Source organism: Camelina sativa, chromosome 20, assembly GCF_030686135.1.
Source record: "Camelina sativa cultivar CO46 ecotype springtype chromosome 20, ASM3068613v1".
NCBI lineage: Eukaryota > Viridiplantae > Streptophyta > Magnoliopsida > Brassicales > Brassicaceae > Camelina > Camelina sativa.
In genome coordinates, this window is record NC_141899.1 from 4,000,842 (window position 1) to 4,013,485 (window position 12,644).

The 12,644-nt window shown below is 37.0% G+C and overlaps 4 protein-coding genes and 1 pseudogene across 14 annotated transcripts; 3 read left to right on the top strand and 2 right to left on the bottom strand.

The window, feature by feature from the left end:
• The first annotated feature begins 362 nt into the window (after window positions 1-362).
• LOC147918448 (uncharacterized) lies at window positions 363-3,755 on the top strand. Its single transcript, XM_087505517.1, has one exon. It carries the CDS (start codon window positions 757-759, stop codon window positions 3,397-3,399), a length of 2,643 nt encoding a protein of 880 aa, XP_087361643.1. The 5' UTR covers window positions 363-756; the 3' UTR covers window positions 3,400-3,755.
• An 89-nt stretch (window positions 3,756-3,844) lies between these two features.
• On the top strand, window positions 3,845-5,214 carry LOC104769234 (alpha-hydroxynitrile lyase-like). The gene is made up of 3 exons (XM_010493393.3): window positions 3,845-4,433; window positions 4,541-4,672; window positions 4,824-5,214. The coding sequence occupies exons 1-3, from the start codon at window positions 4,071-4,073 to the stop codon at window positions 5,097-5,099; spliced, it is 771 nt and encodes a 256-aa protein (XP_010491695.1). The 5' UTR covers window positions 3,845-4,070; the 3' UTR covers window positions 5,100-5,214.
• A 585-nt stretch (window positions 5,215-5,799) lies between these two features.
• Window positions 5,800-6,756, bottom strand: LOC104769235 (EPIDERMAL PATTERNING FACTOR-like protein 1). The gene is made up of 2 exons (XM_010493395.3): window positions 6,358-6,756; window positions 5,800-6,263 (listed from the first exon to the last, which is right to left on the bottom strand). Exons 1-2 carry the CDS (start codon window positions 6,490-6,492, stop codon window positions 6,006-6,008), a joined length of 393 nt encoding a protein of 130 aa, XP_010491697.1. The 5' UTR covers window positions 6,493-6,756; the 3' UTR covers window positions 5,800-6,005.
• A 1,568-nt stretch (window positions 6,757-8,324) lies between these two features.
• On the bottom strand, window positions 8,325-11,377 carry LOC104769236 (uncharacterized). 11 transcript variants are annotated; one of them, XM_010493396.3, is made up of 13 exons: window positions 11,001-11,377; window positions 10,832-10,897; window positions 10,655-10,733; window positions 10,377-10,510; window positions 10,005-10,106; window positions 9,755-9,894; window positions 9,575-9,656; window positions 9,393-9,485; window positions 9,233-9,297; window positions 9,127-9,139; window positions 8,970-9,050; window positions 8,777-8,885; window positions 8,325-8,691 (listed from the first exon to the last, which is right to left on the bottom strand). In XM_010493396.3, the coding sequence occupies exons 1-13, from the start codon at window positions 11,136-11,138 to the stop codon at window positions 8,600-8,602; spliced, it is 1,194 nt and encodes a 397-aa protein (XP_010491698.1). In that variant the 5' UTR covers window positions 11,139-11,377; the 3' UTR covers window positions 8,325-8,599. The 11 variants fall into 11 exon arrangements, 7 of the variants coding, with proteins under 7 accessions (XP_010491698.1, XP_019097268.1, XP_087361644.1 ...); XM_019241723.2 differs by having other exon boundaries at window positions 10,655-10,756; window positions 11,001-11,262; XM_087505518.1 differs by having other exon boundaries at window positions 10,377-10,513; window positions 11,001-11,191.
• On the top strand, window positions 11,339-12,457 carry LOC104772189 (F-box protein At5g10340 pseudogene; annotated as a pseudogene).
• Window positions 12,458-12,644: the final 187 nt, after the last annotated feature.

A 12,644-nucleotide genomic window follows, 5' to 3' on the forward strand; every position in this document is an offset into this window, starting at 1 on the left:
TTTAATGGAATTTTTGTTGAACAAAAATTCACTTTGTTAGATGGTCCATGGGCTAGTTACAGTTTTGGTTAGGCTCAAAGGTGGAACCATGACGCAAAACGCAGCCGCGGTGGTTTTAAGAGACTAGTTTATGTAGCACGCCAGAATAAGCATTCAACGGTGATTTATCTCTCACCACAACAACATTAATCGCCGATACTGACAGGCGACAGCCAAATTTTACATGTGTTAGTCCATTATTAGAATGGACCAGTATTTTATTCATATACAATATATTTAAAATGTTCTAAAACGTGATGTATTTTAGTTGTATAAAATTACCTTATTTATAAAGTCCGAAGGTTGTCAAATCTATTAAACACATGATGTAGCAAATAAGAGTAGCAGCCGTACGTGTGAAGTTTGGATAAGAAGAAGTGAATCATGTGCGATAGTGAGCTGGTGGAAATGGGAAAGCAATGTCAACGTAACGGCAAACGAATAATGTTAATTAACAGTGTTTGTTAGTTTAGTATAAGAGCACTTGTTAGCTCACATTTCTCATTATGCAAAATCTGATTGTTGTTTTCTATTCTGGGTTTGGTGATCTTTGTTCCTCATCGTTGTTGCTGGAGATTCTCTCTTTGAGACACTTGTAGATGAGATGATGATTCTGCGTTTCCAGTGAACGTTGTTTCATTTTGTTATTCCGCTGCTTATTAATAAATACTCTGTTTCGTTCTCTGTTCTTATTTGAGTTCTCATTTTACGTCATCAATGGTATCAGAGCCAATCGTGTCCTCGGATTCAGTGGCGGAGATCAAAGTTCCGTCTTCAAATCGCAAGATGAAGATCCGTCGGAGCTTATCGATGGAAGAGATTGAAGAGAGATGGTCGAAGGGGTTGTGTGTGTTCTGCGCAGAGCCAGAAACCTCAGATCACCACTTGAAACACAAGAACTTAGGGATTCTCATGGTTGATGGTGATGATGACAAATTCCCTGAAGATAAAATTGAATTCAAATCTGAAGCCGGTGAAACAGATTCGTTGAATCATGGAGAATTGATCGAGCATGGGGAATTGATAAGTGGTGATAAAGATCAAACGCCTAATGATAAAGAATTGGTTGAAACTGAAGTTGCAACAGAATTGACTGAAGTTGAGGATCCACTAGTACAAGACGAAGACAAGGCAAAGGCTATTTCGACAATTGTGAATGAAGAATTGATTTCTCAAATCCAGGTACCTATCTCTAAAATGGAACATGGCCTTCGATTCTACAGCAGCTCTTTAAGTGGTGGTGAGGATTTGTTATTCGCATATGCAATGGTGGGAATAGAACAACTTCAATCCGGTTTTGAATGTGTAAAAGGCAAAAACAATGCATACCATGTGTTTGGGAAAATGCTTCTTAGAAAATGCAGATTACAAGAAAGGAGGAAACTGAGTTTGTCTATCAAGTCCTGGAAGTTTAAGTACAAAGAAATGAAGCTGCTGCGACTTCTACCCCAACATGAACACTATAATCTTAGGGGAGGAATGATCATTAAGCAACTTCATGAGACGAGTTACTTGTATTCTGGTTTTAATCAAGAGGCATGTATTGGGTTAGAAATGTGTGGGTGGGACTATAAGACGCGAGTAAGCCCATATTATACCCGCCTGAAGAATATGTGTCAACTGGCTGAGTTACAAGGAATCAAGTTACAAGCGTTCAATGTGAGAGTTCATAGGTTGCTACTTGGTTATCTTGGTTTCAAAGTGCAATTGTTTTCATCTTTCAAGAACAGATATGTTTGGGAATCGACGCATGCTCTATATCAGGTCATGAGGTCTGGATTTTTAACTTTTAGATGCTACACTTGGCAATCTCATCGTGATGGTACTATGAAGTTGAATACCAGTAAAGGTGGTCAGGATGGTAGCAATCCGGTAAACCAAGATAAGCAAGCAAGTGAGAAGATGCTCTCAGAACCTTCAGTAGGGAATAACCTACATGAGAATTTGGCTAATGCAATGTCATTAGTAGAGTTTTTGTATCTGATAACCCCTAGGTACAGAACTGCCCCTACTACAGATTGTTTCCAGCTCTCTCCGGAAACAAAGAAGCTTCAGAACGAGATAGTAAGAGCACTTTCGTTACTCTATAAAGCCATCTTTCATGAGTTACAAGTTGTGAGTAAGCTGGTTATACAAGTGAGGACTTCTAACGGGCTTCTTCTCTACTTATATTCTACACAAGAGGATATGAAAGTGTACTTTTCTGTGTGGCATTGTTGGAGAATGAAGTTCAAGTTGTGCTTGAGTTATCTCATTGTTCTGCTGCAAAGGAAAGTGTCGAACAAAGGCTGCTTTGATTGTTTTCAAGCATTGGTTCTAGTGAGAGTAATTGAACTGAAGAGGGAGATGCAGATTGTTGTTAGAGAAAGGTCAACATCAACTGCAGTTATGGAAATTAGAGTGGAAGAGATTATTGGATCCCATGTGATGATGGTTTTTGTTTTCAAACAAACAAGAATCTCATACTTTCAATGTGTTGCGCTCCACTTATTTGATCCAAAACTTCTCCGGTTACAGAGTAAGACGAGACACAAGAAATGTCATAAACCATGGATGTTCAAATACAAATTTGATGAAGAGGATCAAGGGAATCTTCATTACTATGCAAGTGGGCGTAGACAATGGATTTTGATGTTAACAATATCTCTAGGCTTTGCTGCTTATTGGACGGGGCCGATTAATTGTGTACAAGTTCACTTTAGCGATTACCAGAACCACGAGATGGATAGGACAGGTGTGTTCATGCAGACCATTAATGCAGTGTTCCATTTGCAAAGATACCCAGAGATATCTACCAAGGGAGATGAGCTAGTATCTGCTGTAATTTTCAGTTGGCTGGGTGCAAAATTGCAGGTTATTTTAGAGGAAGCACGCCTGCAAAGAGGGTGTAGTAGCTTCATCAGTTTTAGTGTTCAAACTGAAGCAATGAGGAGGGGAACGGCGTTTGAGTTTGCAAGGTTGCTGAGTCAAACACAATTGTCACGACTGTGGGGCAGAATGTCGAAGAGACAGAGTTTACAAGACCTACAACAGTTTACACTTGAAGAACGAATTCTTGTGGAGAATACATTATTAGTCAAGGGGGTAGGTACATGCCTAGTGGAACTGCAACAAATGGCAATGGTTTTGAATACTCATATGCTTTTTGGAGGTGCAAGTAACCGAGTGTGGCATCATTGCAAGGCTCGATCTTCACAGGATTTTGACAGTCAAGTTTGGGATCCTGGAGGTTCATTTACAAAAATCTTTGATTCAAATAGAAGTTACAATGGAGTTGTTAGTTGCAGGTCAAGCTCCATGGACAGTTCTACATCTGAACCTTGTGGTCAAGGTTCTCTAAGGAGGAGAGCTTTGATGTAGCAAATGAGAGTAGCAGCCGTACGTGTGAAGTTTGGATAAGAAGAAGTGAATCACGTGCGATAGTGAGCTGGTGGAAATGGGAAAGCAATGTCAACGTAACGGCAAACGAATAATGTTAATTAACAGTGTTTGTTAGCTTAGTATAAGAGCACTTGTTAGCTCACATTTCTCATTATGCAAAATCTGATTGTTGTTTTCTGTTCTAGGTTTGGTGATCTTTGTTCCTCATCGTTGTTGCTGGAGATTCTCTCTTTGAAACTCTTGTAGATGAGATGATGATTCTGCGTTTCCAGTGAACGTTGTTTCATTTTGTTATTCCGCTGCTTATTAATAAATACTCTGTTTCGTTCTCCGTTCTTATTTGAGTTCTCATTTTACGTCATCAATACACAACTGACGATATATTTAGTCGAGCCGAAGGAAACTCGAAGTATGATTGTATGAACAAATACGACCTCTCTTTCTATTTCAATGAGCTCGACATGTGTCTTTGTCACAACATAATACGTAACTTGATAAAAGGACTCGACATATATCATTGTCATAACATACGTAACGCATATGAACTTTATCCAACAATATATAAAAACGTCATATAAACTATTCTCAAATCAAGCAAGAACTCACAACTAACCAACACACCAAAAAAAAAAACGTCGATCGAGAGACTTATGGAGAGAAAACATCACTTCGTGTTAGTTCACAACGCTTTTCACGGAGCATGGATCTGGTACAAGCTCAAGCCTCTCCTTGAGTCCGCCGGCCACCGTGTCACTGCTATTGAACTCTCCGCCTCCGGGATCGACCCACGACCAATCCAGGCCGTCGACACCTTCGAAGAATACTCCAAACCTTTGATCGAAACCCTCAAATCTCTTCCAGAGAACGAACAGGTGATTCTGGTTGGTTCCAGCTTCGGAGGCATCAACATTGCTCTCGCCGCCGACATATATCCGGCAAAAATTAAGGTTCTTGTGTTCCTCAACGCCTTCTTGCCCGACACAACCCACTCCCCCTCTCACGTTCTAGATAAGGTTTACAATAAAATAACAAATTGTTCTTTTGTGATATATACTAGTAATTTTTATAATTCAATACCGTACCATGCAAATAATTCTTCGCTTGGTTGATCATAATAAAGTATATGGAGCTGCCTGGAGGTTTGGAAGATTGTGAGTTTTCTTATCATCAAACAAGGAATGGGACAATGAGTTTAATGAAGATGGGACCAAAATTCATGAAGACTCGTCTTTACCAAAACTGTCCTATTGAGGTACGATTCCGACTAATCTCACAACTTGTTACGCCAAAACAACAAAATCTATATCCAAACTCAATTTGGTCCCAGATCTAGCTAGAGATACTATGTTCTAAGAGTTGTTATTCTAGTGAGATGATTTATTTAATCAATTGTTAATGTGAAGGATTACGAGCTGGCAAAAATGTTGCATAGACAAGGGTCATTTTTCCAAGAGGATCTACCAAAGAAAGAAAAGTTTAGCGAGGATGGTTATGGTTCGGTGAAACGAGTTTACGTAATGAGTAGTGAAGACAAAGCCATTCCTTGCGATTTCATGCGTTGGATGATTGATAATTTCAACGTCTCCAAAGTCTACGAGATCGACGGTGGAGATCACATGCTGATGCTCTCCAAACCTCAACAACTCTTAAACACTCTCTCTGCTATTGCCGCCGATTAAATAATGTAATCAACTAATCATAATAAACTAAAAAGTCCGATTAAAATAAAAACTCACTGTTGGCTACATTAATAAAATAAAATATTTCAATAAAACAAACCACTTCAAGTTTAAAGTTATTGTGAAGATTAAAATAGGTATTTTTATTTCATTATTAACAGTACAGACAAAAAAATACACATATATAGTTGTTTTGTTAATCGATAACTACAGTATTATTTTGAAACTATAAAACAAAGAAGCAAACTTAAAAAAGTAATGTAAATAATTGTACGAAGTTAAGCTTTACTCAGATAAAGGGTCTACAGAGGATTCACGAGAAGGAGACTTAAACAGTGACGTGTAGGGCAGTGAAGCAGGTGAGACAAAATTGATTAATCAATTTTGACAGTGTATTGTTCCATTCAAATCAAATCTAAATTCAGTACTTTCCAAAATTTAACTCTGAAGTCTAATAAATTATAACTTATAATTACATTTTGAAGCCTAATAAAATAGTTCTGTACTGTCAGTAATAATTTAAAAAAAAAAAAAAAAAAAGAACAAGATAAAGCTGTAAAAAAGCTGATGAAGTAAATTGTGAACATGCAAACGTTAAGGAATCAAAAGAAAGATTAATTCAATGTTGAAAGAAATGAATGACGCAAGTAAAGTAGTTACAGGCAGCTAGTAGTAATATTTGTCTCTCCAAAAATGAAAATTTTCAAAATAATCATAGAACTTTTGATTATTTACAAATTGAGCCGTACATTTACAAAGAATCCAAAGAACACACACACCTCTGCTTCCCAAAAAAAAAAAAATCCAAAATCAATTATAGAAACTTCTTTTTTAGAAAGAACAAAAAGAGAAAGTAAACAGAGTAAGGGGTGAGGGGAGATCACAAACCAGAGAGATGAATTTTTTTTAAGGATTATAAAAGTGGCCATTGCAATGACATTTCCATCCCATAGGCTTGTAATTAGAGTACTGATCAAGAACGGTGGTTAGAGACGAAGGAGGAGGTCGTACGAATCCACCGGAAAACGGGTTAACTCGTGTGAACCGGGATCGAGTAGGGAGAGTGGGAACTTGAACAGCCATGCAAGGATGGCAGTTGTTGCATCTGTTGTGACAGCTCGGTGGTGTAGATCCTAATCTTGCTTTATCTTCAATCAAAGCTACCTGAAAATATATATCAAAAAACTTTAGATCAAATCAAATGAGAAACATGATATGAATTGGGGAATTGAGTTGAGAGAAAGATAGGTTTGATTACTTGAGGAGAATCCGGAGGTTGGACTGGTTGAAGAAAGGATGAGACTTGTGGAGTGATGAGAAGGAGAAGAAGAAGAAGGAAGGAAGGTTTGTAAATAGCAAACATTTTTTTTAATTTGAATTCAAGAATTACCATACAGGAGGAAACTTCATGTGGGTCTATTGAAATTTCAAGACTTTGTTTTTGTTTTTAAAATAAAAACAGAGAGAGATGAAGTAGAAGGGAAGAGTTTGGGATCAGAAGTGAAATGAGTGAGTTAAGGGGAGAGAGAGAGAGAGATAAGGGGAGAGAAGGAGGAGGGTAAAATAGTAATAGGAAAAAGGAGAGTGAAAGGAACAAGACAGAGTGGGAGAGACAGAATAGGAGGATACATATCAGAGAGGAGAGGACTCAGAAAGAGTAGCCTTCTTTCTATGTGTCACTTCAAATCTTTCTTCTCTTTTCTCTTCATTTATTCTTTTTTTTTTTCTCATTTCTTTTTGTTTTTGGGATACCTTCTTTGCATTGTTCATTATAGTTTTCTAACCAGTTCTTTTTTAGATGATACAAAAACATGCACTATTTTGTATGTTGGATTTTGTTAATGTTGGTTATAAGAACTAAGAGACATTATCGCCTTGCAACATGCCAACATGCTTGATAATACCAAAGATGTTTGGAGTTATATATATGCTTCTTTTTTGGTATACACTTAAATGCTTCATGGTTCCAAACCTCATTACTAAAGCTAGCTTTCCCAATAATCCAAATGTTTGAGTGGAATGTTCAATGGTTATAAAAAAAAAAGAGAGTTTAATGACATATTTATTTCACAGGTAAGTATCTAGTTTACTGACACATCAAATTGGGGTTTCCTTTTAACATGAGAAAATAGTAAACGAATAGGGAAAATGGGGTTTCCTTTTATCATCAGAAAATAGTAAAACGAATAGGGAAATTACTGAGTAGTAATAGTAGTAAACATCACAAGTTTGACTGAGGTTTGATTATTGAACAAAATGAGAAAAAGAGGTAAAGATTTTACCAAGAGCAATAAATGAAGAAGTAGAAGGATGCCACATTTTTGACTGCATTCAATTAAATAAGTTGAACAAATCTTACTATGTAAATAAATGTGAGAGAGCATCTGTGCCCTTTCTTGGAGTATTATATAATCCATGTCTCTTTCTGCTGCTGTTTTCCAACAATTTTTTTTTCGCAGTATCGTTTTCTCCTTCTTTTAATACATTTTACTATTCGTATATCTAGTACTTTATGTGACATTTTTATCATTTTTAGAAATATATTAGTTCTTCTGAAAGTAATGATTCTTTTATACTTCTTTTTTGGTTTGAATAAAAAAAGTACAGTACAAGTAACCACTAGAATGATTACTTTTTTTTTACAAATTAGCTGAGTGTGTTTGAATAGACACGATAATTGAAAGGAGTAGTACAATTTTGGAATGGTCCATGGACCATTAGATGAATCATTAAACACTGGAGAATTTTGGTTACAATTTATTGCCATCATCGACTTTTTGGTATTACCCTCTTGAAAATATAAAGTGTAATAAACGAGTAAATTTAAACAAGTGAAAATAAAAATATAAAAGAAACCACAAAAAGCTTATTTTATCAGAGAAAAAACAGAGAATATTTTTTAAACCCGTGAAATTTGGACATATCCTTTTTTTTGTTTTGTAAAAAGAATTAAAATATCAATCAAATCAATATATATATAAATAAAGAAGAGCTTGGAAAATAAACAATACACGAAAGGAAGGCTGTGAAACTAACGTTCCGTGGAACCGCGTGATTCGATCAGTGACTATCCTTTTCCACGTTACCTGATTTGTCGCATTTCATTTATTTTTCTTATAACATTTATTATTTCAGAAAATAAATTGAAGTTATAAAAAAAAAAAAATCTTCAGAAAGAGAAGACTTTCACACTTTCGACAACGAGACCGCCGGAGAAATACAAAAAAGAAAAAACTGAAAATGTTTTTATTACATGATCCAATAATAAAAGAGTCAAGGGGTTTTGTCTCCTTTTGATACTTTCGGTCACAACTCGTCTACCCTATTTGTACTTTAGACGGTTCAGATGTAGTCAGAAAAGATCCTACGGTCTAATAATGTTTTCGTCACTTATTCCTTGTCTCGGTCAAGGATACAATTAAAAAAATTCCTCGGTTTACTCCGGTATACAACCTTAACTTAAATCCCGGTTTTATTACAACTGTCTTTTTTTTTTGGCTTCACCGTTGAGCAGCAGCTCGGTATGCTTCTTCGTCGGAGATAACCGCCGGTATGTTCCATGTTCCCAGCGAATGACCAGATGTTTTCCCACCTGATCAAAACTCCTTTTTTGATTAAAGTCTAAACAAGAACCATAACAACGAATTTGAAAAGATATTGTAACTAAGTTTTGGTACCTTCTTTAGTAGCTTCTTCACATCTTCTTTGGTACTTTGAAGACAAATGTGGATCCAAGGATTTCATTATCTCTTCATACTTCTCTTCAGCTTCAGATATCCGCTTCGCCTGTGAGAACAAACCAATGAGTTTTCGATACATTTTTTCAGAGAGAAACGTTTAATGATTGCAGTATCTAACGTTTCTTTTTACCAGTTCAGTGGGGGCATTTGATGAGCCAAACATTCCCACAAACATACGTAATACATTGAAATTGTTCTCAAGCACATCGTCCTACAAGAAAACCAGATCGAGTCTGATCAGTAGAGATCGTGATGACGTTAGGGAGTTCTTACAAGGGTTTCCTAACCTCGTAATCGAACCTGCAAAAGTAAAAGTTGAAAACCACTCAGATTCTGAAAGATTTCAAGCTTTGTGTTTGTGGAATAAATAGAGAGGTTATAAAAGAAGCATACAGATCATCTGCTACTTCCACCAGGAATTCTGAAATTGACAAGAAGTCCATATGCAACTCATTCAGCTTTTCCAAACAAAGAAGAGAAGACATATGTTATATACATTTCCAATCTACGTATATGCATCAGATACTGGAAGTGGATTACATAAATGTATTACCTCTTCTCCTCTCAGCTTATATAGCAGAAGATTCAACACCCGGTAATCAAAAGACTTCAAATGAATTGCTCTCATCACATCTTCTAGACAAATCTATAAATAAACAGATGAAACAATGAGCAAATGTATTGCAAAAGAACAAACATCACATTTGTTTGACAACAATAAACTGAAGCAGACACCTTGTCTTTGTTTGAAAGAGCATGACAAAGCTTTCTTTCTAACCCCCAATATTCTTCACCTAACTTGAACTCTTGTTGTATTCTAATTCATGCAACAAATTAACAAATGATTAGTGTATATGTTTATCTTTTCCTAATAAATCAGTAAGAAGAAAAGGAGAAGTTATAGCAAGGAAATACCTTTGTGTCAAAAGACCCTCACGTTCAAGCACATCTTCAAGAGGCTTCAGTGGATCAGCTTCAAACAAAACTCGTGATTCAGCATTCCATCCATCAATTGAAGCTGATTCACTCACTATCTTCTCATTAAGAGCATCAATCTGCAGAAACAAAGATCTGAATTTCTTAGATTCAGCTTACAGTGTCATTGTTGCAGTTGCACGTTAACTTAACAAAGAAAACAACAGAAGTGAACAAATCATATCATTACCTGATATATGTAACTCTCTGTGAATGAAAGCACGGGTAAATATCTGAATATTGACTGTGGTTCGTTAATATCCAACCGATGGAACATGAAATAAGACCTGGACTGCAACAGGACATGTGACAGTTAACACAACAAAATTCAGAAATCATGAGACAGAACACTTGCATAATTCACAAAACAAGTTCATTCTTCCTTGATCTTCCTAATTCGTATGTCTACACAACCTGATCCTGTTATCTTTGATTAGCTAACTCAACCAGTCAAGACAGAGAATAGCAATGCATTGACAATGTCACATGACAGAGATGTTGATCTGATACAACCTGACTCACGTGACCTTGACATTGACTCAAGTGACTTGAAAAAACTTACGAAATCCTCAAGTGTAGAGTTTGCTCGTTTCATTGCATCTAGCCCAACCATTGCTACAACATCTTGGTGTTTCTCTGATGTGCAAGGATGAACATTGTCCATGACACTCCTCTTCACATTACTCTTTTGGGACTCTGCTGCATCGAAATACAATAATCACCCAAAGTTCACATTAAGAAAACCACAATATTAGAGCGATTTGACATGTCTTTGGGACATGAGTATCTCAACTAAAACGAAAGATAATAACTACAAAAAGGGGGATTAAGTACTAGAACCTGAGCTTGTTTTAACTGGTTCAGCTTCATCGTCAAGCTCAAGTGACTTGGATATCTCTTCTAGGAAAGGTCCTGAGATCTAAACGTAATGAAAGCAACACACTTTGAAAGTGGTGGTATAATCTTAGGGTTCATAGAAAAAAAAAAAGCAAGAAAAAAAATTGTAACTTTACTTACTTTAGGTAGGAATTCAGAGACTAGAGCCAGTTTCGAATCTATATCGAGATCGTCGCATGGTTGTACCTTGAAAGAAGAATGAAAACATTAAAGATTCTTTTCACGGAGGAGAAATCTCAATCTCAAGAGTGTAAAAACTCGAAAAGACTTGGCCTTTTATATCGTTTACCAGGAAAAGGACGAGATTGGAGAGGAAGCGAGAAGAAGAAGCTGAATCGGACGAAGAAGAAGAAGAAGAAAGCAAACCGTGAGAAGTAATGGCTGATACAACACTCTGAGACTTCTCCAATCGCTTTAGCTCTTCCATAAAAAAAAAAATTAGACTTTTACAAAATCAATTCGGACTTTAATTACAAATCCTTGTTTTGTAACAATTCAAATTAAAAAATAAAAATCTAATTTTTTTTTTTGGTCTTTCCCGGTTCCTAGTTGGAATGGGAGTAACATAAACCAAATCATATATATATTATTGACTTCAGAGTTCAGACAGAGACAGAGACAACAAGTATGGAAGAGTTGTTGATACCACACGATGTGATAGAGCATAATCATATTATGAAGAGGCTTGATGTTAAAACCCTCAAGTCTGTATCGAAGCACTGGAGATCAACAACCCCCTCTTTCCAAGAAAGACACCATCGTGGCCAATCAAGAGATCCACTTGTGCTTTTTGTGTCCTTATCTGATCCTTCTGTTCGCCACCCGGATCCAAGCTTTGAAGCTATGAGAACGTTGGTGGTGCAGTCATCACTTTCTGTTCAGATCCCTACTCCTTGGGAGGACAAGTCATACGACGTTTGCAGTACTAGTTGTGATGGTCTGATCTGCCTCTACCACTTCTATGAACTACCCAGTATCGTCGTCAATCCCACCACTCGCTGGCATCGAACTATCCCTAGATGCAACTATCAACTAGTCGCTGCCGAGAACGAAGAGAGAGACGAGTGGGTTGAAGTACCATACCCTTCTCCTGGATTTGGTAAAGACAAAATAAGTGGCACATACAAGCATGTTTGGTTGTATAACTCCGCTGAGTTAGGCCTTAACGACGAGGCTACTACTTGTGAAGTTTTTGATTTCGGCGCCACAAACGCGTGGAGGTACCTTGCCCCTGCGTCCCCTCATCTGATTTTTCACTCCCAAGCTCCTGTTTACGTAGATGGGTCTCTTCATTGGTTCACTGCCTCCTCGCAAGAGGGCGAAACCATGGTTTTGTCTTTGGATCTTCACACCGAAACTTTCCAAGTCGTGACTAAAGCTCCCTTTCTCCATGTCTCTAATGAATTCAAGATCGTCATGTGCAACCTCAAGGGTCGTTTGTGCGTATCCGAGGAAAAATGGCCCAACCAAGTCATTTGGTCGTTGGATGATTCAGACCACAAGACATGGAAGAAAGTATATTCCATAGATCTCACTATCACTTCGTCCCTCTTTCCGCGGCACATGAAGGCACTCGCACCTCTAGCTGTTTTGGACGAGGACAAGTTATTGTTCTATGATCGTGAAACTAGGGTTGCATTGGTAACACATGATCCCAAAACCAAATCTTATGAATTTGCTTACACATCTAAACTCGGGGCATACGGCGGTGTTTGTTATTTCCCGAGTTTAGTCTCTATTTTGTAAACTTGGTTTTTTTCTTCTTTTTTTCGACATTTTTTTTTGTAAACTCGATTATTTGCCTCAAACTATCTAGTTTCTAAAAAATTATTTGCTCCCTTGGTTCCAAAAAAGCCCAAGCTGCTGGCTCTTGTCAGTAATTAAGATTTATACTTAGAAGTTAGAAATGTATGTTGATGTTGAGCAAAAAAAA

Coding starts and splice junctions, on each gene's coding strand:
- LOC147918448 (XM_087505517.1), top strand. CDS start 757: ATGGTATCAGAGCCAATCGTGTCCTCGGATTCAGTGGCGGAGATCAAA.
- LOC104769234 (XM_010493393.3), top strand. CDS start 4,071: ATGGAGAGAAAACATCACTTCGTGTTAGTTCACAACGCTTTTCACGGA. Junction 4,434..4,540: donor CCTCTCACGTTCTAGATAAG/GTTTACAATAAA, acceptor ATCATAATAAAG/TATATGGAGCTGCCTGGAGG. Junction 4,673..4,823: donor ACCAAAACTGTCCTATTGAG/GTACGATTCCGA, acceptor GTTAATGTGAAG/GATTACGAGCTGGCAAAAAT.
- LOC104769235 (XM_010493395.3), bottom strand. CDS start 6,492: ATGGTAATTCTTGAATTCAAATTAAAAAAAATGTTTGCTATTTACAAA. Junction 6,264..6,357: donor AACCTCCGGATTCTCCTCAA/GTAATCAAACCT, acceptor ATATATTTTCAG/GTAGCTTTGATTGAAGATAA.
- LOC104769236 (XM_087505518.1), bottom strand. CDS start 11,138: ATGGAAGAGCTAAAGCGATTGGAGAAGTCTCAGAGTGTTGTATCAGCC. Junction 10,898..11,000: donor CCAATCTCGTCCTTTTCCTG/GTAAACGATATA, acceptor TCTTCTTTCAAG/GTACAACCATGCGACGATCT. Junction 8,692..8,776: donor TGAAGAAGCTACTAAAGAAG/GTACCAAAACTT, acceptor AGTTTTGATCAG/GTGGGAAAACATCTGGTCAT.